Raw genomic sequence first — 27,398 nt, 5'->3', positions numbered from 1 at the left:
TAGAGGACTTCACTTTTATCAAATCGAAAGTGCGCCCTCAATTTTAGAAGATTAATTACGATCAATAATCACTTCATCAATGTCATGACTAATACTAGGTCAAGAGACATTTGGTTTCGATAAAACAATGGATGGTTTTATTCCGACGAACGATAAGCGAAATCTTTCACACAACGATAGATAGTATAGAGCTTTTTACGACTAACGACTACGACTTGGATTACGATATTCAACGGATCGACAACGCTTATACTTACGACGAAATTACGCTTAAACGGAAAACTTTAATTGTTTTTCCCTACTTTTATTCAATATCAAATCGGATACGTGTTGCCCCGCTTCCGGGCGAATTGTTTTTATGGATTAGGATTTTGATAGCGGAATTTGTGTTTGGATTTTTAATTGGATTCTGTCTGTAGGATTCGTACGAGACGGCGACCTAGCGCAAATAGGACTGTAGTGTTTGAGGTGAGTGACGTACTTTTATATTTCATATAATTTACCACCTAATAACCCTAGCGTCTAAAGTGGTGACCCCGACGTGATTCAGCTAGGTTGCCTTGAATACTTCCCATGTACTAAAAATCGCATAATTTTTTACTACTGTTTTTCGCATTGGAATAATATAATACTGTACATCATGGATCCAGAAAATTCACACGAAACACAACAATCGCTATCCGCAGTTAGTATTAAATTACCTCCGTACTGGCCCAATGACCCAATTATCTGGTTCGCACAGGTTGAGGCGCAATTCGTAACGAGGAGAGTTACTAACGAGGATACAAAATATTCCTACGTGATATCGTCCCTACAACCGGAAATAGCCCAGGAAGTACGCGACTTGCTCATAAGTAAGCCAAGCGACCAACCCTATAAAAAACTAAAGGAGGAGTTGATTAAGCGAACAACGGCTTCGGAGCAAAAACGGCTCCACCAGTTGTTAATTTCTGAAGAATTGGGGGATCGAAAACCCACGCAACTGTTGCGCAAAATGCGTCAGCTGCTAGGTACAAACACCCTTCATGCGAACATTTTGAAACAACTTTTTGTTCAGCGACTTCCATCGAGCGCCCAACTAATTCTGGCGTCGATGAGCGACACCACACCGATAGAAACCGTAGCCGAGTTAGCGGATAAAATCATGGAAGTTACTCCTGCATATCCTCCCATCGCTGCCATACAAACACCCCAGGCCCAGGCACAAAAATCAGAAGTGCAACAACTAAGTGAACAAGTCCGTGAACTCACTGCCCAAATTGCTTCACTAAAGTCAGAGGTCAGGGAGCGCAGTCGAAGCCGATCTCGAAGCCGACAAAGATTCAGTTCCCAGTCAAATAATCCCAGTAACGTCGACAGTGATATTTGTTGGTATCATCAATCATTTGGTGATAAGGCCAGGAAATGTAGAGCGCCATGCAAGTATCCAAGCAATTTAAAGCCGGAAAACGAACAGGCCAGCGTGTAACGGTGGCGAGCGTTGGCCAAAATCGAAGCCGCCTGTTTTACATTCGTGACAGAACCACCACGAAACGTTTTCTCATTGATACAGGGGCAGCGGTCAGTGTGGTACCCCCCGTACGTTGTGACCTATATAATCGCGGAAAGGGGCCATATCTTCAAGCGGCAAATCGGACCAAAATAGACACTTTCGGGCACAAGTCACTAACACTCAATATTGGTTTGCGTAGGAACTTTCCGTGGGTCTTTGTGATCGCCGACGTGGAAACTGCTATTCTCGGTTGTGATTTCTTACGATATTTTGGATTACTTGTCGATATTCGAAATAATACACTTATCGACAGGTTAACCAATCTGACTATTGAAGGCATTTCAACTGAAGAAACGTCCCTTTGTCCGATGTTTGCCACAACACCTAATGATTCACCTTATCATGCTCTATTAAAGGAATTCCCAGAAATTTTGCGGGTAACTTTTGAAGAAACACAGGTGAAACATTCGGTAACGCACTATATTAACACGATCGGAGCACCCGTTTTTTCTCGCACACGTCGTCTACCGCCCAACAAGCTAACTATCGCTCGACAAGAATTTGACCACATGCTGCAACTTGGGATCGTCCGACAATCTAACAGCAATTGGTCATCCCCTCTACACATGGTGCCCAAAAAGAACGGAGATTGGAGGCCATGTGGCGATTATCGAGCCCTAAACAACGTTACCATTCCAGACCGCTACCCTATTCCACACATTCACGATTTTTCAACTTCACTGTCGGGAACATCAATTTATTCCAAATTGATTTAGTGCGAGCCTACCATCAAATCCCGGTGGAAGACTCCGATATTTGCAAAACGGCCATCACAACTCCTTTCGGCCTCTTCGAATTTAAACGAATGCCGTTTGGACTCCGCAATGCCGCCCAGACGTTCCAACGCTTCATGGACGAGGTAACGCGCGGTTTGCCATTTTGCTACACTTACATTGATGACGTACTCGTGGCCAGCAATTCCCCAGAGGAACATACCCGTCACCTTAAACAGCTGTTTGCCAGACTCGCAGATTACGGAGTGGTGATCAATCCAACTAAGTGTCAGTTCGGTGTTCCAGAACTCGAATTTCTTGGACACAAATTGAGCTCCAAAGGAATATCACCTCTCCCGGAGAAAGTGCAAGCCATAGCCGAATTTCCGAAACCAAATTCGTTACGCAAACTTCGAGAATATCTTGGACTTATCAACTTTTATAGGAGATTCATCCCGAGATGTTCCAGTATTTTACACCCGTTAACAGACTTATTAGCGGGAAAGAAGCCCAAGTCAGCACCGATTGACTGGAATGACGAAGCATCCGAATCATTCGAGGAGAGCAAACGAGCGCTCGCCAACGCAACTCTCCTTACGCATCCCGACTCATCCAAACCCCTTTCATTAATGGTGGACGCCTCGGATAAAGCCTTAGGAGGCGTGTTACAGCAAAATATTGAAGGAGTTTGGCATCCAATCTCGTTTTTCTCTCGAAAACTAAGCGAGACAGAATCGCGATACAGTGCATTTGGTCGTGAACTACTAGCAATATACTCGGCAATACGTCATTTCCGTCATATACTAGAGGGACGACAATTCTTCATTCTCACCGACCACAAACCACTAACGTACGCGTTAAAAACTAGTACCGACCGCTACTCACCGAGAGAGATACGGCATCTGGATTTCGTTTCCCAGTTCACGGCGGATATTCGCCACGTCAGTGGAAAGGACAATGTCGTCGCAGACGCACTGTCTCGTTTAGGCGTTAACGCATTCCGTCAAGGTTTGCCCTCATCTACCCTGATCGACTTTGCTCAAATCGCTGCAAAACAACAACATGACATTCAGCTTCAGGAATTGAAGGACTCCACTGTCATGAAATTTCAGGAGATTCCGCTCCCATCATCACCTGGCACGATATGGTGTGATATGTCAACCGGTTCACCTCGACCGTTTATACCAAAGGTGTTTCGGAAAGACATTTTTAATTCACTTCACTCCATGTCGCATCCTGGAATCAGAGCAACACGGAAACTTATCACGGACCGTTTCGTGTGGCCCAACATAAACAAAGACGTCAGGTCATGGGCTAAATCCTGTGAGTCCTGCCAACGCGCCAAAGTGCACCGACACACGACGACGCCACTTGGTACTTTTGCTGTCCCCGATGCTCGTTTTGAACACATTCATTTGGACATTGTGGGCCCACTCCCACCGTCAAGAGGATACAAATACCTCCTCACCGTTATCGACCGCTTCACTCGTTGGCCGGAAGCAATCTGTATTCCAGATATCACTGCCCAGACTGTAGCTGAAGCATTTGTCAGCAGATGGATTTCCATTTTCGGTGTGCCCTCGACTATAACGACGGATAGAGGCGCTCAATTCGAATCTGCTCTGTTCAAACAACTGACCGCTCTTCTCGGCAGCAAACGAATACGTACGACTGCGTATCACCCGATATCCAATGGGCTTGTGGAACGCTTCCATAGGCATCTCAAATCATCCATCAAAGCTCAACGCGATCCTTCCAAGTGGGCCGAGGTTTTGCCACTTGTTTTGTTAAGCATACGTACAACGCTAAAAGCCGACCTCGGGTGCAGTGCAGCGGAATTAGTTTTCGGTACTACTCTTCGCGTGCCATGTCAACTGGTATCTCCTGTTCCTGACGTGAAAGAACTTGACCCTACAATTTTCGTCGACCGCCTGAAACGTCAGATGGCCGATTTAAAACGGACCGACACCAGGCCAAATCAACGACATGCGCAGCAGTCCGACGATCTTCAGCACTGCACACACGTTTGGGTTAGAGTCGATTCAGTGAAACGTCCACTGCAACCTCCGTACCGAGGGCCTTTCCGTGTCATTTCCAGGGGGGACAAAACATTTGTATTGGACATCAATTGCAAACACGACACAGTGTCGATTGACAGGTTAAAGGTCGCGTATGCTGAAGGCGATGAACTTGTGGAACCGACCGAACCGCTTACTTTGCCCACGCCCTCTTTCGAGAACGACGAAGTTTCAACCAAGACACGCCACTCTGACGATACGCCCACCGGACTCATACAGCCTGACCCCAAGCCAAAGACCGTTACGCGATCAGGTAGGCGGGTTCATTGGCCAGTGCGATATAGGTGAAGAACTGTGTACATATATGTTTTATATAACGTTTTGTTTTTCTTATCGATCACTCTTTTTCGCGAGTGATCTGGAAGGGGGCTATGTAGAGGACTTCACTTTTATCAAATCGAAAGTGCGCCCTCAATTTTAGAAGATTAATTACGATCAATAATCACTTCATCAATGTCATGACTAATACTAGGTCAAGAGACATTTGGTTTCGATAAAACAATGGATGGTTTTATTCCGACGAACGATAAGCGAAATCTTTCACACAACGATAGATAGTATAGAGCTTTTTACGACTAACGACTACGACTTGGATTACGATATTCAACGGATCGACAACGCTTATACTTACGACGAAATTACGCTTAAACGGAAAACTTTAATTGTTTTTCCCTACTTTTATTCAATATCAAATCGGATACGTGTTGCCCCGCTTCCGGGCGAATTGTTTTTATGGATTAGGATTTTGATAGCGGAATTTGTGTTTGGATTTTTAATTGGATTCTGTCTGTAGGATTCGTACGAGACGGCGACCTAGCGCAAATAGGACTGTAGTGTTTGAGGTGAGTGACGTACTTTTATATTTCATATAATTTACCACCTAATAACCCTAGCGTCTAAAGGAGTGCTTCTATATAAACCTTCACATGATCAGCTATACATAATAATGCTCATGTTTTGTAGCATATATAGTCCAATACACCTGTTTTCTCAAAGGTATTCCGTAAGAGTGGGGGGGGGGGGGGTCCGATCTTCTAAATTTATGGCTTAGTGGGTCACTAGTTCCCAAACATATTCGAGACGGATGCTCATACCATTTCTGGTTTAGAAGTTAAAAATGGTTAAAATGCTAAACTGGCCATATTTTCAAACTGAGGCTAAAAATCGAAAGAAACTTGCAGAACTAATAGTTTCTATGGAAAACTTCACCACCTTCCAAACGAGTGTGATAACGTCACAGAATCACTGGAGAATGGCATGTCCAAAATATAAAAGTCTTAAGAAAGTCAAAATCTTGGTTGGAACTAAAATTTATATGTGCGGCATTAAGTGGAAAGGTTTTCGACTTCGAAAAGAATTTCCAAACAATTATGGCGTTAACCCTCACCCTATAGGTTTACCATTATGGTTAGCCTGATTAATTATGGTGTCTAAATGAAGAGGTCTATAGGAAGCTGAACCTCCGAATGCATATTATGGCAGATCGATGCTTTCACGTGATATCCATGTATTAGCTCAGAGTAAGTTGCTCTCCATGTGAGGGCGCTTCATAAGAATACTTTCTAAGGCAAACCCCACAGCACTGGAAAGATCTGTGAACTTGAAACTTATAATTACCTTGAGAGCTAATTGCAAAGGTACGTTTTGTAAATTAAATCCCGATTTTCCCGTCTTTTTACTCCAAGCGGATGTGACGTAGTCGTGTACGTCAATATGTCGGAAATGCAATATGCAATTGCATCATAATTTGTGGCGTATATACAGCATGACACTTTCTCTTACTTCTTAAGTTTCATATCTTTTCTTTTCTACTTGAATAAAAGGTGGCATTTTAAAAAAGACATACAAAATGTAAAAAAAATATAATAAGAAAGTTACCAGAGGTCGGAGGCAATCGAAATGACATTGAAAAATGAGCTTTGTCTTTATTATTTAAATATAGAATTTCAAGCCAGTCGGGCAAAGTTTAAATTGGCGCCAAATACCGCTCCACAATATAACGTCATAAAAATCGATTCAAATACTGTTTGTGATAGAATTGGACTCGCTGGGTCCATTGATGCAATGATCAGGACGATCAAATGCATTATTGTAGAGAGTGAGAGGAGAATGAAAGGGTAGATAATTATGATATCATTCCGAGTCTATACAGCTAAGGGAGGCCAGTGGCGTAGCCAGAGGGAGCCAGGGGGGATTTTTCAAATTTGCTTTGTGCTACAGTCTTGCCCCCCCCCCCCCCCCAAATGAAATCCAGTGATGTATTCAAAATACTTCTTTTTACATTTTTTCGAGTTCTAATCACAAGTATTCATACCTCAGGGCTCATGTTCATACTTCATGTAAGGTCAGAACTTGGTAATCAGACCAAGATATTATACATTTTGGGCCTTCATCATACCCACATACGGAGACCGTTGATCAATATCGTCCTACAGAATAAGCGCCAACTTGAATAATTTGACCGGTTGTATAACCATTACAAACTAACGCTAGCAACCCGTGTTTATTTTCAGCGACCAATGATGCCACTTGTGGAGAATTCCACTGCACGTATAGGCCAAAAAGGCCTAGTGAAACTTGTTTGTGTGGAAATCAGGGCATGTAGTGAATTAGAGTAGCTAATTTATTCATTGTATCCTTTTCATGATGTGCGGAATTATGCAGAAACCATGACGACTGTATCTGCAATAGAGGTAAATTAAGTGAAAGTGTGTCATGTTCCACTGAACCATTGGATGTGTATTTGTGCAGACGAGGTGCCCGTTAATACGTATATTTCTTGGTAATTCCTACCATCAACCATCACGGGGTTTCCCCCCCCTTAAGAAAAATCTTGCCCCCCTAACAATTGAATGTTGGCTACGCCACAGTGGAGGCCACGTTGACTTAGAACTTATGTTTTTGGTACAAGACCACAAATGGGACTCACTATTGTTTATAGTCTTTGCCCGATTTAAAATGTCTCGTGGTTAAAATGGCATGCAAATGTGGCCAAGGAACAAATAAATATTATGAGAGGGCGCTCTTGTTAGCTTACATTTAGAGTTTATTTATGTTCTACTTACATTCAGAGCCATGTATACCTCTTTGTTTACATTAATGTAAGATACATAACCTGTCATTTTTCAAAGCTCGAAGCCTTAACGTGTTGAGATGTTCATCCTATCAGACCAACCTATGAGAGGTTATTGAGCCCCCCCCCCCCACTCCCCTTGGCAGTAGTATATTGCATGATGTTGGTGCGAAGAAGAGTTTTGCCTGGCCATTGCCTTTTCCAAACTTAAATGATCGGGCTGTTGTTTAGCATTAGGAGTGCTGTTGTAGGTGCAACTTTCCGAGATTTCCCTACGAAAACACTTGGTCATGTGGGAGGGGGCAAAGTGGAAATGTTATACATAAATCAGCCTCCCTTGAGAGATAGTCATGTTTTTTTGTGGTAACATTAAATATGGACCCTCACACTTGCAAAGTCATTCACATCCAGTGTGAGGGTATGACAGAGAGGTGGGGGGGGGGGGGGGGGAGACACACCCAAAATGTTCTGCTCAGTATGTGCGGTAGACATGCTGACGGAGTTAACCCTTATCCGTCCTAGGAAATAAAAGTTTGCGTGCTGCAGAATGTCGCGTTGCCGAATGTGGTGTAGCCTACGTACTAGCGATTTCGATGCGACTGTTTTGTCTTTTATTCTCCGAGTATGGACCCAGTAATACGGAGTTGATTAGAAAATATGCGCAATATATGCAACAAAGTTGTATAAACCATTAGGGTGAGTTTATGATTTTTTTAGCGATGTTGGAACCTGTTTTATCTTAATAGATAATGGGAGAAAACGAGAAGGACAAGAAAGGAGTCGGGGGTCATGCACACATTAATTCAACAAATGTAGGTTCTATTGATAGGGTTAGGCATAATATCGACAGCATGTGGTTCATATCCTCTGCAAAATTCTGCGCATTGTTAAAATCATTACCTCAAAAATAGCAATTTCTGGAGATATCTTCAGATCGAATTTAGCATCAAATGTCGCACCACTTTGCATCTAGCCCATCCTCCGTATGCGAAAATTTTCCAAAGGGGAGGGGGAACCCCCTCCCCAAGGGCGGCAGAACCGGGGGGCACAGGGGGCACGTGCCCCCCCCACTTTTCCTCAGGTTAAAAATGTGCCCTTTTTCTACATAAAAATTGAGGTGTCTCAAGTTAGCAAGAGGCCAGGGAACCAGAATGAACACTCAGGAAGGGCCGTTTCCGGCCATCTGAGGGCATTGTAAAACCAAAAAATTTCTTGTACGCTCCGCGCCAACCGATGGTGGCGCTCCGCTCAGATAGTCGTGCATATAACCTTGCAAATCTTTGCTACGCCCCTGACTTTTAATGAATCTCTGTGGGTCAAACTCAAAGCTATTTCGAATGGAAAAAAATGTGTTCAGATATTAACAAGAAATAAACTCTAATTCGGAAGATTCCTACATTAGCAACTAGCATGATTACGCCTCAGTTTGTTCCTTGTTTCCCATTGGATATTGCAGTGCTAGTATGCATATTTTCCTTGAGGGGGAGGGGGGGGGGCGTTGATTGAGTGATGTGTATGCGCAAATAAGATAATACAATAAGAGTTATAAAGGCTACATCAGTCCAATCGAATTTCTGCAAAGTGCCCTTTGATGTCGGTGCCCCCCCCCCCCCAGATTAAAAATGCTTCCGCCGCCCTTGCCCCTCCCCCAGGACGGCGATCCATATCCACCTAAGTGCCCCCCATCAAATGCTGGTGCCCCCCCGTGCCCCCCCCAGACTGAAAAGTCTGGTGACGCCACTGTTGTCACCTTATCTGAATATTCAATGTGACAGCATCATGGTTTGCTAGTGACCGTGTCCAAAGAATGCAATAGCTTTGTGACATAGTTGTCACAACATCAAATGATGTTATAGCATCACAGGCAATTGGGTTCATCTAATAATTTTAAATTATTTTATGCTAGAGAGCACCATGACAAGATTTCAGTCCCTTCCGTAATAATAAAAATGTCAAGAATGGGGATTTTCATCCATCTGTCAATAATAGTTAATTTAATAAACAATCAAATACCATTATCAATTGCGACTTGAGTTTATTGAAATCACCAAGTACAGTCCTCTTGTTGCAATGTCATGCATTAAAGTATTGCATTTATTCACCACAAATATGCTATGATATCACTAGAATAACAAAACAAATCGCTGCTTTTCCCAGCAACTGGATGGTAAGTAGAAATAAGCAAGCACAAAGCACACATACTTATTTATATATGAAAGACAACCAGCTCTGGTATTTCCAAGATACATTTGGCATGGCAAGGTACTGTCAACCAGATGTAACGGGTTGAAATTTGGGACCCCACCAAAATTTCATATTTAATGCGCATTTGGCGGTCCATAGCATGGAACACCCATGCAGAGACTGTTGCGAAATTCCTGTTCTCTCTTCTCCAGGTGAAATGGTCTTTAAATCCTACCTTTTGGCTAAATCAAGTACTACTAAGCCCATCATAAATGTTCAGAGGTCTTAAATATATTGGTTTTATGTGTGGATGACCTGTTGTTAAGTAGCAAATAAGTAAGGAATAAACTGTATTATTTGTGAAGGTTATAATTATGTATCGTAGTGCATGCGTAAGCTCATGCCCGTTAGGTTATTAGTATACTGTGTGTGTGCATGCTAACGTAGCGTGATAACTACCATAGAGTACATGGGGATCGCAGTGTTAACAAAGCTGACAGGTTATTTTCCGTCAGGAATTGTAAGCTATTTTACTGGGAAAATGGATGTAGGATGAAGGATTACAGTTGTTATCATTAATTACAGTTGTTATCATTAATTACAGTTGATATTGATTAATTATGTTATTTTAGAGTTTTGGTATGACGCAGGAGTGACCATTTTGAAGGTGTTTGTGTGCAGCATTTGTTCGTACGTGATAAAAGTGTAGGCTACGGCTGTATGATCATGGCGGCCATGGCCTCGTGGTCACTGTGAAGTGACGTCACGATTGATGTCGTCATTAGGGGAATCCCCTGAATTGTGTCGTCGGCTACGATGGTATTACTAGTGCATATAGTTCAATTGAATTATTAGATATAATGATATCCTACCATAGTTACTTTGAGGTGCACAGCAAATAGCCTAACCACATTGGCAGTTATGTATTTCATACATACTACAGAAACACAAGTAAACGTAGTTCACAGAGTTAGTGTTTTGTACAGGAACATTAAAACATTTATGTTAGTCTTTTGACAATCATGCCAAGTGGCATAAAACATATGGGACATCTAGGTTTTAGTTTAATAACCGATGGCATAGATAGGGACAGTGATATCAAAATGTGCATGTACAGTACAGTACCGTATGGGCTTTTGATCATGTTTTCATGGGGAATAGACTGGTTCATGATGGACATACCATTGATTTGAGGTGCGTTCTATGAAATATATGGAGGTTGTAAATATTACATGAATGTGTTTATCTAGTTTTCTCAAACATCTAATTGTTTGCTTTCTTTGCAAATCATTTCTACTGACTGACTTCTTCCGCATTTTGGGTCGATATGGACCCAAATAATCATTGAATTTAAAAAAAAAATAGTACTCAGCCATCTTACATCCTACAACATTCATTTAGGTATTGAAATGTAGCTAAGACCAAACGTTTGTGTATAAAACAAATAAAAGGGGGGGGGGGGGGTAACTGTGATTTTTTTAGTAGGTGGGGCTCAAAGGTCAAAGGTCAATCTGAAAATGACGTAATTTGGCCAAAAATCAATGTTCGCATCAAAAAAATCGTGACAGAAAATAAGAGTTGAACAAACCCCCCCATTATATTTGGAATAAACCCTAACATGTTTTGAACATATTCTGAGCATTTCAGCAATACATCTATAGAGGGTTCTGAGACAAATGCAAATGTCCTTGAAATTTCCTGTAATTTGACACCAAAATCGTCCAAATTCGTTCATTTTTGAAAAAAATTCTCGTTCCCGAACGCTTCAACCTAGGTACGTGTTTTTTTTTCTTATTTTAGATATTTAGGCCACTGTCTTATTTGTAATTGATAGTTATGACATAGCACCCACGCTTTCCTTTGTAAGTTGATAGCAACCGCCGCTGTTGCGTAATACTGTGCCACTGAGTGTTTAGTGTACAGCTCAATGTACTTTTACGTACTGTACACTTTCAAATAGGGCGTGGCTGCACACAGCGTCCCCAAATTTACGGCCCAATAGGTCCTAGAGATGTGGGACGATTGGTCAGATACCGATACAATTGATGATGAGGACCAGGACGTTCTGGTCGAACCAGTTTATCAAGGTTCGGTCCTTTTGAGGATCCAGAAATTGTAAGTCAATAGCGTTGTTTACATAAAAGGCTAGGCTAGGCCTAACGTTATGCCAACGTTAGGCTGTAATTGTAGAAAGTAAACAAAGTAAACAACATTTGTACTAAATGAAATCAGTCATAACTCTGTCAATCCTCAACAGATTTCAGAAAAGTTGGTATCATCTGAAAGAGCAACCCCAAAGAAGAACCTTTATCATACAATTTGAAGTCAATTTTGAAGTCATTAGTGATTTTATTGTATTTTGGTGTTTTCCATTTAAAACAAAAGTGCGTCCTAATTTGCATATTATAATTTGCATATAATTTGCATTTTTTATAAAATTATCAATTCCAAATATTGTTCCCTATTGATCTAAATCAACTTCCTAATAGAGAAGTTGTCCCTAACCTTTATAGCCAGCCCTAACAAGATAAGTGCCCCCAGACCCTAATTGTTTTCCCCACCCCCAATGCGGAAAAGGGTATTAATTTTAGATTGGAATCAACCATTTTACTCAGTTTGGAAAGTGTCAAGAGTGTGAGCAAACGTGTAATAGGGTCACGGTTTTACCAGAAAATTCGTATTTATTAACGGTTCATATTTTTACACCAAGTTTAGAGAGTTGCTTATGACATTTGAAGAGTATATTCTGTAAAATTGCACTAGTCATTTGAAGCATATTTTAGTAATCTTGATATACTTGATAGGGAACAACTTTGAGGCTGATTTGACGATCTATGAAGGTAGGCCATTGCAGTGATCTATTACTTTGCAGAAATTTTCACAGCTATGTGGGAGGTAACCAGTCAGGTGTCGGCTTACTCAACCATTCTGTACCCATTGAAATGAACAAGTGTACTACCCAAACTGAAGATTACTCATCTTAAAATGTGATGTTTTTGCTCCTCTATCAGGTGGCCACTGAGAGAAAAAAATTTGCTTTCATTATTATTTCTTTGTGTCTTTGGCAGCGTAAGGCTTACTAAACTTTCCCTAAGATAACTAAGACAACAAACTATGCATATTGTCCGACCAAGGCCGATTCTTAAAACCGAAGCCATTATTGTATTGTTCTCTTCAGGCGCATATCCAGGATTTGTTCCTGGGGGGTGTTGTGCTGGAGGCTGACATGGGGGAGGGGTCTAAGTAGGAGGGGGTGTCCCCCTCCCCTTTGGCATAAAAATGGTATTTTAAGGCCTCTAGATGCAAAATGGTGCAATGTTTGAGCTCAAATCATGCAAAAGAATATTGATAATAATTCTATTCACATCAGAAAAATGTAATCATATAGACTCAATTATTGATGCAAGGAAAATGCCAACCTAAAGAGATACCTTTCTCATTATATATAATTTACAAGCAACTAGGTTCAACATCAACTCAACAGTTTGAACTGTAAGGATAATTTGGGGATTCAGGAGGATTGGAAGAGACTCGAGTGAGGCCCGGAGGAGGGTGCGATAATTATCACTAGCGTATCTCTCCAAGTCACTGGTGTTTTCTGCATATTTTTTGTGGGGCACTTGGGCCATGGAGTGTGTTTGAACACCCAAAACACCCCCTGTGGCTACAGGGGGTGTTCTCTTACTCTCGCGCCTGGTTCTCTTACTGAGGCTATTGTATTTATACAAACACTGCTATCATGTAGTGTAATATTTATCTTTGCCCTGTTGCAACTCTGTCTGCTCTAATATGAAGATGAAGAAACACAATCAGGTACTTTCATAGGCTATTAATGAAATCGGGAGGTATTGTGTGTAAATGCTCCAAGCATAAATTTGAAGGAAAAGTAATATTCAGTAATCATGTCACTTCCTTTGTATATTGTCTTTGCACATGCAGCTAATAAATCTCAACAGAGCAGAAAGGATCTGCTGAAAAGTGCAGGGGAAGCATGGAGAAAGATTCAAGCAAATAAAACCAGCTTTAACAATTACAATCTTGCTGCAAGTAAGAAGAATGCCAACGACAAAAAGTTGAGCCAACATCAGATGAAACCGTGGCAAAACAAAGTTGTGAAGGAGATGCAAGTTTTGGTAAGAAATACAAAATCATCAAATGGCAGTTTTGCAGCAATGTGCTGTATTGTTATCTTTTCAAAGAATTAACTGTTTGCTAAGATGAATTATTGTCTGAAGGCTTTGGATACTTTCTTATTGGACTGTCTCTTAAAAATGAGGTTTCTATTGGGTTTTGCACACGACTTGTTGGTCTACATGTGGAAGAATATTTTCATCCTCAGAGTTTAATCAAGCAAACAGTTATTGTAAATGTTTTGATAATATTAACAATCCTTTTAATTAAAAGTCTCATCTTCAATATCCAATTAAACATTAAATAAGTAAGACAAGTTAACACTGCCTTTATGCCTGTTTACATTCAATGCTTTGTTGATGTTTCCTGTTGATAGCGCTGAAGGCCAACCTCTATATCTCTTGCACTTTGTAAATCGAGCTGATGGCTCTCATTCCTTCATTGTTAATTTAAATGTTCTTATAAAAATTGTCAGTTAGCCAAAATTTGTTAAAAGAAGTAAATCATTGGCAAGATGGGTTTGAAGACATAATGAAAGAGATTAATTTTTTTGTTGTTGAACAATTATGATGTGCATTTTCACTCGCCAAATGGGACATCAATAGCACAATTATCAATGGTTACTTTTTTACTCCTTCACAGTGTGAGAAACTTGAGGAGCAAAACTGTGAGGCTTTTGTTGCAGTATTCAATTCAGATGGGGAACTGATTACAGCAGGAACAGATATGGCGAAAAACTTCATGCAGAGAGAAGATCTGTTCCTGCAACGATTTGGCCTTGCTGTATCTGGCAAAGGTATTTTCACATATTTCACTATGTTTAATATTTGTCTCTGTACATTGCCAAAAAAGCCACTTAACCCTTTGTTATGGCTGCACAGCTTCATGACATACGTAACAAACTCATAGGAGAAATGAAAGTTTATCGTATAGTGGGAGATCAACCTCAGCTGAGGAAGATTGTGTTCCCATGGAAACTATGATTAGAAAAGAAATGAAAATTGTTCACCTCTTGGAAACCATGTGATTTAACTAATAATAACTGCTTTGGAATGAAAGTGAAAATTCCTAATGTACAATGTTGTTCACAACTACTGCACCTATGTACCTTAAATGATCTTCAGTATTAACCCCATATTAAGAGCAAATCATTGTCCAACTGGATAAAGTCATGTTCAGTGTGATACTAGTTATGAATATTTTCAAGAAAATGTGGCAGTACATATAGAAAAACAAGATTGAAAAATGTATGTTGCATAACTGGAAGTTGTATGTTTGGAATGGATTATTGTTTGCCTTATACTAAATATTTCATTCAATGTTATAGAACAGTTTGCTTGTAAGTCAAAGGATTCTTGGGATGATCTGCGCTGCAAAGTCCAAGAAATATTCAATGAGAAGTTTTGTAAGTATGATAATTACAACAAGTTTTTTACTGTAGATTCAAAAGCAGAACAATTAAGACCTTGTGGTGAGATATTATATGTATATTGCCACTTTAGTGTTCATGGATTGTAAGAGCTACAATCGACCTTCCTTGTTTTTGTACAAAATCCACATTTACTTCTAGAACTCCTCCTGCAACAACCCTGATGGTCTGCAATGCTTTCCTGAAATGGGAAAGGTTCCAAAGGGGGAAAGGTACCTTGATCCTCTTTCCCTTTGAGAAAAGTTTATCATGATCAATGGTGTTAAATGCAACATGGTGTAATTTTGTTTATACCATTTAAAGTGAATTAATGTGAAATAAAAAACATATTGTTAATGGTGGGCCTGCTGGTTCTACCTTTATAGGTACAATGCATCCATGGTGGGCTTGAAATATCCAAACATCGGCCTGTAGGATGTAGAACCCCTGTTCTATGGTAAATAAATATCCCAAAGCTTCTGGGTAAAATGTAAACATATATTAAGTTTGCCACATTGTGAGAGCTAGTTTAAATACAATTTGATATCATTCTTTGCAGAAGGACTCTATTCCATGGTGTTTTTGTGTCTGTATATGAACAGTGTTGTGCATAGTATAAGATTGTGGGGGGGGGGGGGGGGGGCTACATTTGTGATTCTCCTGTTTGATATGCGGGAGTGGTCTAAGGGGAGAGGCTGTTATCCCCATCTGAGTGTTTTTCCTGAATTGTTACAGAGGTGGGTCACCTGCTCAAGCCCCTCCATCCATTTGGGCATATTGCTTCACGTGACAATATGCGTGTAAACCCAATATGATGCTCTAAAATTAAAAATTGCTTGAAGTTTAAACCTTGTTTGTACATTGCCTGTTGTGAGTAGATGACACTTCTTGTGTGTTTGTTCATATATGTCAAAGTCTGAAACACATGTGTCCGTGATATCTCAACTTCAAACTTGATATGTGCATTGCATTTGGTAAGTACAAGATTCCTAATGTTTTATAAGGCAGTCAATGTGTTTTAAAGTCAACAGAAGTCAAGAAACTTTTAAACATGATATCTTCAGAAGTGAATGATATTTGAAATTTAAACTTAGTTTGATGGTAGCCCTTGGCAAGTAGATGATTCTTATGGATTTCAATAGATATTTCAATTCATGTTAAAGGGTGTAAATACTCGCGCAAAAAGAAATGTCTAATGCCGGTAATTTGACCTAGTTTAGAATGAGGTGTAACAGAAGTGTTAAACACCACCATCGATCCCGCAGTATCCAAAGATACAGCGATGGACATCTCAGATCCAGATAAAGATAACAACTAAGGTATCACGTTTCATTACTGTCTACATTTTGTAGCGACATGGAGAAAACGTCACTGGCAAGCAACAGAAAGTTAACTGGCCACACACGGTTTGGGGCTAGTCTTCAATGCCTTTAAGTGAACAGAGATCAAAGTCTGGGAAGTAACAGTGTGTCTGTGTCATGTACGAGGTTGCACATAGTAAGTTGTTGTTTGTGTGAGGGTTCATTTTAGGTCAATATGGTATCCCCAGAAAATTGAAATTAAAATTTGGTGAGGAAGTGATACATTTTTTTTCAATTCAGTCCAATGGTCATCTGAATTAAACAAAGTATCTTCAGAAATAAGTATTATTTATAACTTCAAAAGTGGAACATATAGTCGTTAATGGGTAATCGATCCATACCTTCATCATGGATGTCAAATATGATTTGAGGGTAATAGATCAAAGTTTAAAAACATCCGAAACATGAAAACCAAATAATGGTGAGAAAATGATCCGTTCTAGTGTTACAGCTAGAGATCAAATGGTACCAACTGTAAAATATGGCTGCCTTGCAGATGCTTCTTTCATACTACTTCTATGAAATAATCAGTAATTGTAATAACAACTCAAAACTAATTATCAGTGGTAGCTATCAGATTTGCTATGAAATTTTTAAAAGTACAAAGAAATCAATGGTGAAACAGGGTTGAAATAGGGATCAGTAGTGTCAATAAGGGCTGATATACCTCAGTTGATAGAGCTCAGAACTCGCAATCCCAAAGTCGCTCTTTCAAATCCTGTCTTAGCCTTAAGTTATTTGCACTGTTCAAAATTTCATTAAAATATCTCCCAGTCAGATTTTTATAATTCAGTTTGCATTACATTTTAAAGGTGCATTGACTGGGGAACGTCGGATGAGCTACAAGAAAATAGTGGCTGGGAAGTCAGTGTTTGTGGCCTACCACCAGGTGTCTCATTCAATCGGCCATCATCATATGGGCTGGAAGACCTACAGGCAATTGTTGCGAATAGCAGTAAAATTTATTGTGGTATGTGCATGAAAAGCCGAACCTTAAGTTCACAATAATATGTGCAGTCAGAAAAGCTCAGAGAAACAGTTGTGTAGATTATAGAGTTTCAAATTGTATGCCTCTCTGACCTTTTAATTATGATTATATGTTAGGAATTACCCATTCTAACTTGATTGGAAAGGGGAGGGTTGGCATGCTACCCCTGACTGGTATCCATGGAACAAATATCTGCTTCTTTTGCCACTGTTTTGAGCTGTTATACCAGTAGAGCTTATTTGAAGCAATCAATTCAAACAGCAGCTGAGACTGAGATAATTAGAAAACTCAGTCTACTTTACATTTTCAATTGGGAATACAAATTTTAAAGTAGGGCTTTTCATTTTCATGAGGGACATTGTTAACATTTTTCACAAAGGTTAGGGTGCTGGGGAAATTGATCGATCGCCAGCAGAGCCAAATCCTACAACAACGAGTCGAAGCGGTGCAACCTTTGTCTCACTGAAAAACTCATCATTATCAACGCAGACAAACGGACCCTCCTGAACAAACGCCCAGAGCTCATATCGAAGTGCCGCCACGAAAACAAGTTCTACATAAACAACTCCAGTCCAACCACCAAACACCGTCAAGGGAACCACATACAACTAAGGAGCGAGCACCGAAGGAAGGCAAAAAAACCAACAACAGAACGGACGCAAAAGAGAATACACCAACAGCCGAACACCGATACGATACGATACGATACACCTCGTGTTCTGCTTCCACCCGAAGGTGCTTCAGCAAACTAAGGAAATCCTTAGTCGGTAATTATTGAGGTTGAAGTTTTTTTGTGCGTGGAAGGACACCGGCGAATTTCGCCTTCTCTTTTCGAATAGTGCCCTGAAGTAACGAGGCAGGGGTGTGTAATCCTGCTCCCGGGACCGCAATTTAACGTCCCCTCCGAAGGACGTGAGTACCGCTTCCACGTGTAGCCACTTTCCTACCACGAGAAAGGAGCGGGGTGAAAATTGGTGTCAGTGTCGACACCGAGGTTTGAACCAGGGACCTCAGGTACTGCAGACGTGAACTCTCCCGTTCTGCCACCTCACCGCTCTACCGAACACCGAAGAAAGTCTAACAACCACACCATCAGAACGGACGCAAAAGAGAATACACCGGCAGAACAATACACCAACAACCCTATAATCCCCGGTAACCCCGACGAGGATCCTATATATTCATGGAGCATAACTTGAAGCTACCAGTTGTCTGACGATCGCACTGTTCTGGATTTTCCTACTCATTACGTTATCAATATCAATATATATATACTGCTTTTATGAATAGCTTGCCTTCATTTACATTGTGTTCATGTATCTGTTTTCCTTATTGTACAGCTGTCTTTAGGATCTTGCAACCTATATACCAGGATCTGGCTTCTTGATGTGACTTCGGTTGGAGATATATATGTGCTATTCCCGGTCACCAGCATCATGACAGCCAAGATGAAATGAATTGTTTAACTTCACACAACATATTCATCTCTGCAACATATATTTTACATCAAATTTTCAACAACATTTTCCTAATATAATCTATGGAGCTTTTATCTATGTGCGCCAATGTAATTATGGTGACATCCATCTTTCAAATAGCCCAATTTTCATATTGTATCGTTAAAGCTGTCAATGTGATTGCTTTCATCTTGCCTTTGCCTTTTCATTGCCCTTTCGGGATGATCAAGTTCCGTAACAGGTACATGCCAGACTCTTGCCAGACTGCAAATCTGTACAGTGTAACAAATTTTTAAATTGCCATCATATTATTTGTGCATGATGGTAACCAAATGCAATTGGATATCAGCCATGAGTGAAGATTCAATAGGAAGAAAGAAACAACTAAAGACGTGTGAGGGACTTATTGATTATGTTAAACAGTGGTAGTGATGATAAACACAGTGACTATATGTGAACGGAGGAAAGAACCCTAGCTATTTGGGTAAAGCATTTAAGCCCCATGTCGTTAGCATTTAAGTACAAATGTAAATTATATCATAATTCAGCAGACCAGGAACTGTACTATTTCAACTGTTTGTAATAAGCACATCTATATACAAAGCTAGTTGAAGTGACAGTTTACAGCTGATGAAAATGAACTGAAGCGGTGATTGGTTATGATTACTCTTTGCTAAGTTTATCAAAATGTACTAGATACTAGAAATCAGCTTCTCCAGTCTAACCATTGCAAGGAAGTGTTGTTCCATTCAACACATTTAAAAAAGCACTTGCATATGTACGAGCATGTTCCATTGCTCACTTAATTTATGTATTAAATCTTTCAAACTTTCTCTGCTGACCCAAACAACCTAATAGCACTTTCACTACATACCCTACATTACTAATAATGTCACACTGACTGTAGCAGCTCATTTGAAATCCTCCCTTTAACCAGACTACCATGGTATTAAAGAGCTCATTTTCATATGTACAGTATTAGAGTGTAGTATCATGTCATACCCTCTGATCCCCCCAAAAATGCCAGTCAAAAATAACTAGTGTGTCATAACACATTATTAAGCTCTACATACATTTAATAGGTTTACATATTTTACACATTTTTTATTTTGCTAGAATGTTGTGAAAATTCCTCAACATTTTTTGGGTCGCATATATATGTGGCCATTTGCTGAATTGGAGTCGCGGCTCATCTTCACTAGAATGTTGTGGTTAAGTATGACTCGAAAGTGCTATTTGGGACTTATGGGAGTTAACATCTACTAAGTTGATATCACATGAGTTACATGATAGGTTCATTCAAGGAATAGATTCAAAGCTTACTAGAGAGGTTTCTACTTCCTACATGAACACAACATATGTAATGTTACCATGTATCACTTGAGGTAGTTAAGCTGTCTATCATAATGATGCAATATGACAATCACCTTTTTATATGTATTCCAAATAAGAATCTATTAAAATTTCATCAATACTTGTTTTCTGTTTCTTCTTTCTGTGTGACTTGTGTTACGAAAATGTAACTCTGCAGCAAAGCAGAGCATATGAAAATTGACTTGAAGAACCAATCCGGCAATACATAAGATGACCTTTAAAGAATGGACATCACCTAGTGTCTGGTACATGAAAAAAAAATCAGAAACAATTATGTGGCTCACAGGTATCGTGCAATGTATGATAACACGTCAGCCCCAATAGGAGATTTTGGCATCAAGCACTTGTGTAGTTCTTGTGATAACCAATACATGTCTAATATGGTATTCTATTTCTTTCTGTGAAGATATGGGCTCTCTCTACACTGTGTGTGCCAATGTGTTCACCATTTCTTATCTTTTCTTCTGATCAGTAATGAGAATATTGTTCCTTACAGCAAAATCATGTGGCTGCTGGGAAACAAGTCTTGCCATTCCTAAGAACACTATTTCTTAATGGTATGTTGCATTGCGCCCAAATATGGTAGATTTTCAAATATGGTCACCTACCTTTGGTCAAACTTCTTCAACTGTTTTTATTTATTATTTATTTCTGCCTTTTGACAAACATTTGCATGGATAAAATTAGCACCATAAGATTATATAGATGAAAAAGATTAATGAACAATATGGCACATGAAGGTCATATCAAAAACTTGAATCAACAGGAATACTGAAAGGATCGATATTTTACTGTTGAAGAAGTCGACTCAAAACTTTGATTACAACAATTAAATTGGAAGATGTTGGTTAACTGGCAGCCAAACCGTCGTCACCACAATTAGATGATTCCAATGAAGTATCATAGTATCAAGTCACATTTGACAGGGACTTGCTACCTCAATGATTGACACGTTACTGACCTAAGCACTGTTACGTAGGGAAAAGTTTCTGTCAGGCGGGTTCCTATCATGTTCTTTCCATCGTTTCTGATATGATAGTTTAATTACCCCGGAAAATATGTATGTGGTGGTCCATGGTTGTACCGAAAAATGTCGGAAATGAACATGGAATAGTTTCGTCAGTATTGGGTGCAAATATGGTATTGACCTGAAAATGTTCAGTGTAAGTTGCATGACCATAGCTAGCATGAGTAGTAACAAGAAAACGTATAAATCGCAAGAATGGTACCCAACCACAACCCATCTGTGCAGGCAAATATACCAGTACCATAATGTCATATCTTCTTTCATTTTTTTGTTTTTAAGGGGGGGGGGGGTCAGACAACTGCAAATGCATGAAACATCCTCCTTGTTCTTGGAGCAATCGCGAGTGAAGGTTCGAAAAGGGATGCTAGATCAGTGAATGCAAAAGGGGGGTCAAGTTGGTTGGTGGGGACTGTTGGGCATCTTCATGATAATCGATGGGTTTGGTTTCCTCAATAAAATACTTGATGGGTGAGTGGCCCATAATAAGTAGTGCCCTGTTGACTTTGATGCAATTATATAACATATATGAGGTCAATCTGCTTTAAATCTTCATAATTGCAAGTGTGGTAACCATTTGTCAGAATTCTTAATAAAAAAAAGTATTACAAATATTACTGATAATGTATATAGACTGAAATGTAGTTGTATGTATTTAGCAATTTGACATGATGATGCACTTATGATTGACCATGTGACCATTACATTAAATAAATTGAAAGCGGGAGAATGTTGCAAGTGGGAGGGCATTTCTCCCCCGATGGCTTCCAAAGCAAAGCAATATTTGACATAAATTTTTTAGATTACATTACTGCTGAATGAGTGTTTCTCATCCAATAATATAATGTGAAAAAATATTAAGAATTGGAATTAACTGCATGTGTTTTGTACTACTGTGGCGAAAAATAAACCGAAATCACAAATTGCTCACTAACTGACAATCACTTCTAAAAACGGTTACACTGGCCTGCTTTGTCAGTCAACCCTAGCTTAGGGTTGAATCTTATGCGCCGCTGGTCAAACAATTTAGTTCAGTGAGACCTTCAAAAGTAAGTGGATTTCGCAATGTTAAATGTTAATTGTCAATACTTTAGAGTGAGCATCCCAGTCGCTTTCTGTAATATCCGACTATCAAAAGTCTCCTTGAATGGCTTGTAAGGGTCCACGATAGTTATCGTGAAATTCATAACATGTGTGATGAAGTTATAACACAGCACGATAACTATCGTGGATCACCATTAGCAAGAACCACGTTAGTTATCGTGACGACAAGGAGAATCGGGTGAACATTTTCTTCTTATTGATACAAGCAAAGGTGAGCGTACTATATCATCTCATACATCAGAAGACAGAGATTCAATTTAGCAGAGAGGCCCAGACAGAATTTTTGTCTCGTATCAACATATCTTGGAGGGCAGTTTTGCACAAAATATCTGTCGGTTTTGTGTTTTAGCAGTGAGAAACTAGCTGAAACAAATATAGGAAAAGAGCTTAGAAATATATGGCTAGAACAGGATTCGAACCAGTGACCTCTGTGTTACAAGCCTGTCGCTCTACCCACTGAGCCATCCAGCCCTTTGGTCGGTGGTGATCCCTATAGAGCCATTTCTTTGCTTGGGGGTGCTAGTCAGAAGCCACAGTGTAACCAAGGATCACACCACAGTATCATTCAGTCCAACCCAAAAAGTGACATGAAATGGGTTTCATGAAAATTTGGCTTTCAATATATAATTATATAAGTGCAGTAAAATGAAAATTGGAAAACTGATTTAAAAACTCATTTACCTATTTCATAAAAAGAAATATTGGAAATTTTCTGGTTGATTCTCTTCGTTGACCTTTACTTGATAAACAACAACTTCCTCTGCTTAGGAAAAAGCTCTAAATGTGGTGCCATCTCCTTTAACTTTTTGTACCGTCTTACCAGGTCCTGGGGTTGGCAAAGATGGTCTGGACGTCATCTTTAAGGTGAAGGAAGGAAGGCGTTACTCGGCCAGTGCTCACACCGCCATCGGCAATAATGAAGGAAGCTTGGTAAATATCCTCCAACCCATGACACAATATGATCTTTTAGGAATAAAGCAAACGCATCGACGGTTTGTAACTACAGGCATCTAGAAACATTGAATTATATAGGATGACAAAGTAGCACAGTGCCACAGACTTACTTGTAACACGATCCCACAATTTTACTTACCTCTTTTCGGTAATGTATCAATTTATTACTCACAGTCTTTGGTTTGGTGAAGAGCAGCTTGATGCCTCCCACCATCTCCACCTGCCTCTCCATCTGCTAGATCACCTGCTGGACTGTTCTTTGACTGTCGCTCCTAGTCAGCAGGTGATCCCTCAGGTTGTCAAAGACTGAGACAACGTTCACTATGTAGTTAGAACAAAAACTATGTGCTAGAAAAGCAGTCATAGAGTGTATCTTAGGCAACAGATGTTGGAATATCCTATAAACTGTAACAGTATTTTGTCATCTGTTCACTGTTTATTTCTCCCTAAGGTGGAGGTAGGGGCTAGGAAGGGTAGGGGGGGTTGGGTTAGAAGATGGTAGACTTGAACAACAGCATAGTAATTTGAAAACAAATATAGGTCGCAAAATACCTGCATATTCATGACAGGCTGTGTCTAATGTTCAATGTATTCAAGTTATAAAGTACTCGTAGTTTGATTTTGCTTGTCATCAGATAGGAAATTGATTTTAATAACGACTTTTGCAGTTTTGCATAATAAATTTGAATGTGCCACTCGGATTGTGATTTCTGATATCTCAATCTATACCTATATAGATAACAAAAAACGGACAAGTTTTGAAAAGATATGCGAGGCTTAGATTTTGAAACCTTTTCAGCTTGTTAATATCAATTTGTCATGTATTTTAATAAATAAAAGCTTTTTTTATATATAACTTAATCCTTTTCTATTCTTTTGTATATGAGTATTCAGATGTTGAAAATCAAAACATTTTCATCAATTGTTAACCTTGAATTGGGAAAGTAGAAAACAAAACAGAAGAGGTTATCTTAGTTCGAACAATTGAACATCTTCTGAGTACTATTTGGTATAATGCAATTGTCAACCAGTCGCTTTAATCGTTACCTTTCTTCCAAATATCATTTTCAGGTGCTTGGAGGAAAAGTAGGCAATGTTTTTGGCAGGGCTGAAAGGCTGTCACTTGAGTACTCTAGGGGTTCAAGACAAAGCACAGGGTACAATCTTACTTTCTCCAAACCGATATTCAACGAACTATCCAAAAGGTGAGTTTTAATCTCTATTTTCTCTCCATAAAACAATACATACGTAGTAATGAAATTTTGGTTTTTATAGGGTAGAGGAGGTGGAGGTATACAGGGATGTGCCCACGCTGGGCGGCCCCGCCCACCACTAAAATTACTGCCCAGCACTGTCTTAAAAATCGTGAATCCCGCCCAGCACTATTTTCATCTAAAATCCCGACATTCCTAACAATATATTCAACATAAATTGGGCCTAGCCTATGCCAAATACAGACTAATAATGCATCAGTTACGCATGCGAGATCATTACTTACGGCTCTCAATCAGTCCCTTGTAAAATCCCTTTGAAACAAACTAATAACTTTTACTAGGTACGTAATATATTTCACTAAAAAAAATGTAAATTATTAGCAAAACTAGTACTTGTGTATGTGCTTAAAAAGTTACACAAGTGCCAGCATTTGGCATCTGAGCACCTTCAAAAATCGAAACACCCCCCTCCCCTTAGACCCCCCCCCAGTATACCCGGCACTCAGGAAATCCTGAGCACATCCCTGGGTATATATACAGTATTTAATAAGGAGAAGAAATTAAAAGTTGCTTCTCTTGGGGGAACCAAGTGCTCTCCATCCAGAAAATGATTGAACCATGCACATCAGAGGTATGGAGAGTCCAGATCATGCCCATATATAAAAATGAGAGATTACTACTCTTCAGCCCATACTTCCTGGTTTCCCAGCCATATTTTCTTGTGCCATTTGACCGGGGCCCTAGGGCAGTAAGCCCCTCCTTACCCCCCCCCCCCTCATCTCATCAGACCTAGTATACAAACAACACCAACATCAAAATATTCCAAACCGTGACAAATTTGCCCTGGACACAAGGTGTGATATTGTTCCTGTTATGACAGTTAATCCAAGCAGAAGAGCAAAAACTAGGACATTTCATTTTAAACGTTTTGCTCGAACTCCATTTATGAAAGAATGTTACCAGGTCAACCGGACCCTCTGACCCTGCCTTTTCTTGCCCTCGTATTCTTGTTTTTCACCTTTTCATACAATGTCTGAATTTTATTTTAAGGGAGTTTTTTTTTCCATCTGAATTGTGAAGGGATGACAGTCCAAGTTTCAGGCAATCCAGTTCTTGACAATATTTCAACAAATGATTCCTGCTTGTCACGTAGTCTATGCATCCGTACACGATAATAAAAAAAAAATCGGTTATCTTAATTTGAACACTCTGCTATCAATTACCGCTTTTCAGATTAACAGTACAAGGTTTCAAATCGTCCGGCGAGTACCTCCTCAGCTCCTTCCGTGAAATCGGACGCGGTGCTTACGTGGACTACACTGTAAGTAATATAACAGATGGCAATGTGGTCAAGTGGTTAAGGCAGTGGACGTGTGATCTAAGCATTACAGGTTCGAGCCCTGGCCAGATCATTGCGTTGTGTCCTTGGGCAATCCCTTTATCTCTATTGCCTCTCTTCACCCAGGTGTATAAATGGGGACTTTCGAGGTGACTTGTAAGTATAGTTGCGTGCGCCGGTTTGTGGCTGCACCCTATGGAAAGTCCCCCAGGGGACACGTGGTTGTGGTGCACTGTGGTGCCCCAGGAGAGATTGTTTGAATTGCGTACACTTTGGTGTGTAGGTGTGACAAGTTACCAATGACCAGGGTTAAGTACAGCTCGGCGAGACTTTATTGTAACTTGCGCTATATAAGATCTGTTAATTATTATTAACTAATTATAATTATTATTATTATTATTAACAAGAGACATAACTTTCACTGGGATGACGTCGTATGACAAAGAATTTGATGGTACAGTACATTGTAGAGAGTAAAATGTATCATATTACAGCGATGATGCAAGAGGGAGGACATGTGGCTGGGGAAGGGGAAGGGGTGAGGTGACTGTGCTTGAGCTGAGAGCAATGTGCAGATTCTTAAACAATAAGGGATTCTTGAATAATATTTCATTTTTTCACCATTTTTCTTTTAACAATTCTTCTTCCTTCCTACCCTTGCCACAGTTTCCCGGTCCTCTCGGACTGCAATCCCTGAGATGGGAAGGAGTCTGGAGGGAGTTATCCTGTTTGACCAGGGCATCATCGTTTCCCGTGAGAGAGCAGTGCGGACATTCGCTGAAGTCGTCGCTAAAGGTAAGCTATCGCTGGCTTGGCTTAACTCACTAAACGTAAACTTTGGGGCGAAGTGTCACATTCCGTAGCATCTGTAGGTTAAACATTAATCTCTGTTACTCGACACAACTAAACCGGGTGCGAATCCAGGATTTGATAAAATAAGAGGTCATGACCCTTTGAGTGGTTTAAGCCAAACCCCAATGTAGAGCCTGTGAATCTGGGGTCATGACCCCCTGGTCATGGAAACCTTCAAATTTCACCTCAGCTTAGACAAAGTAATGAAATCTAGTGAGGAGTACCCCAGGATATTCAATGAAAATTTTAGGAATAGAATGCAACTGCCTTATTTACTTCTTTCCTTTACAATAGATCAAACTTCATGTGGAAGATTCGATTTTTCCATTGCTCTATTTAAACTTGTCCCCTCTCCAGCATATCTTCGCTCGGGATACAAGAGACGAGCCTGTTTGCCCATCGAGGGGTTACCTAGTCAAGCTCAGCCAAGAGTTTGCAGGTTACACCGGCGGGGACGTCAAATTCGTGAAAGGAGAAGGAGAGTTGCAGCTTAATCAGTATCTATTCTGGGACATAGTGAGTATAAATCAAGCCATCTATGAGATGGTCAAGTTTTTGTGAATGTCGGTGGTCGTATCCAGAAACGTCTCCT

General features: G+C 40.0%; 3 protein-coding genes across 3 annotated transcripts in view; all 3 read left to right on the top strand.

Moving 5' to 3' along the window:
* Positions 1–1,468, top strand: LOC139969594 (uncharacterized). The gene has a single exon (XM_071974699.1). It carries the CDS (start codon positions 641–643, stop codon positions 1,466–1,468), a length of 828 nt encoding a protein of 275 aa, XP_071830800.1. The 5' UTR covers positions 1–640.
* A 10,143-nt stretch (positions 1,469–11,611) lies between these two features.
* On the top strand, positions 11,612–19,957 carry LOC139970218 (uncharacterized). Its single transcript, XM_071975856.1, has 7 exons — positions 11,612–11,687; positions 12,405–12,440; positions 13,540–13,733; positions 14,374–14,527; positions 15,059–15,136; positions 17,313–17,470; positions 17,873–19,957. Exons 1-7 carry the CDS (start codon positions 11,612–11,614, stop codon positions 17,993–17,995), a joined length of 819 nt encoding a protein of 272 aa, XP_071831957.1. The 3' UTR covers positions 17,996–19,957.
* Positions 19,958–21,810: 1,853 nt separating this feature from the next.
* The window catches only part of LOC139970217 (sorting and assembly machinery component 50 homolog A-like), a 122,322-nt gene continuing 116,734 nt past the window's right edge, over positions 21,811–27,398 (top strand). Inside the window, exons 1-7 of the mRNA XM_071975855.1 lie at positions 21,811–21,814; positions 22,664–22,798; positions 23,271–23,377; positions 24,473–24,606; positions 25,849–25,936; positions 26,621–26,749; positions 27,164–27,322. Of these exons, the coding sequence (XP_071831956.1) occupies positions 21,811–21,814; positions 22,664–22,798; positions 23,271–23,377; positions 24,473–24,606; positions 25,849–25,936; positions 26,621–26,749; positions 27,164–27,322 (756 nt within the window). The remainder of the gene's footprint in view (positions 21,815–22,663; positions 22,799–23,270; positions 23,378–24,472; positions 24,607–25,848; positions 25,937–26,620; positions 26,750–27,163; positions 27,323–27,398) is intronic.

The sequence above is a fragment of the Apostichopus japonicus genome, chromosome 7, assembly GCF_037975245.1.
Source record: "Apostichopus japonicus isolate 1M-3 chromosome 7, ASM3797524v1, whole genome shotgun sequence".
NCBI lineage: Eukaryota > Metazoa > Echinodermata > Holothuroidea > Aspidochirotida > Stichopodidae > Apostichopus > Apostichopus japonicus.
This window is presented reverse-complemented; position numbering and strand designations above follow the sequence as displayed.

Excerpts from the sequence above, each read along its gene's own strand:
- LOC139969594 (XM_071974699.1), top strand. The coding sequence starts at position 641 with ATGGATCCAGAAAATTCACACGAAACACAACAATCGCTATCCGCAGTT.
- LOC139970218 (XM_071975856.1), top strand. The coding sequence starts at position 11,612 with ATGTGGGACGATTGGTCAGATACCGATACAATTGATGATGAGGACCAG. Across the intron at positions 12,441-13,539 it reads TGATTTGACGATCTATGAAG|CTAATAAATCTCAACAGAGC; the intron begins GTAGGCCATTGC and ends TTGCACATGCAG. Across the intron at positions 14,528-15,058 it reads CCTTGCTGTATCTGGCAAAG|AACAGTTTGCTTGTAAGTCA; the intron begins GTATTTTCACAT and ends TCAATGTTATAG.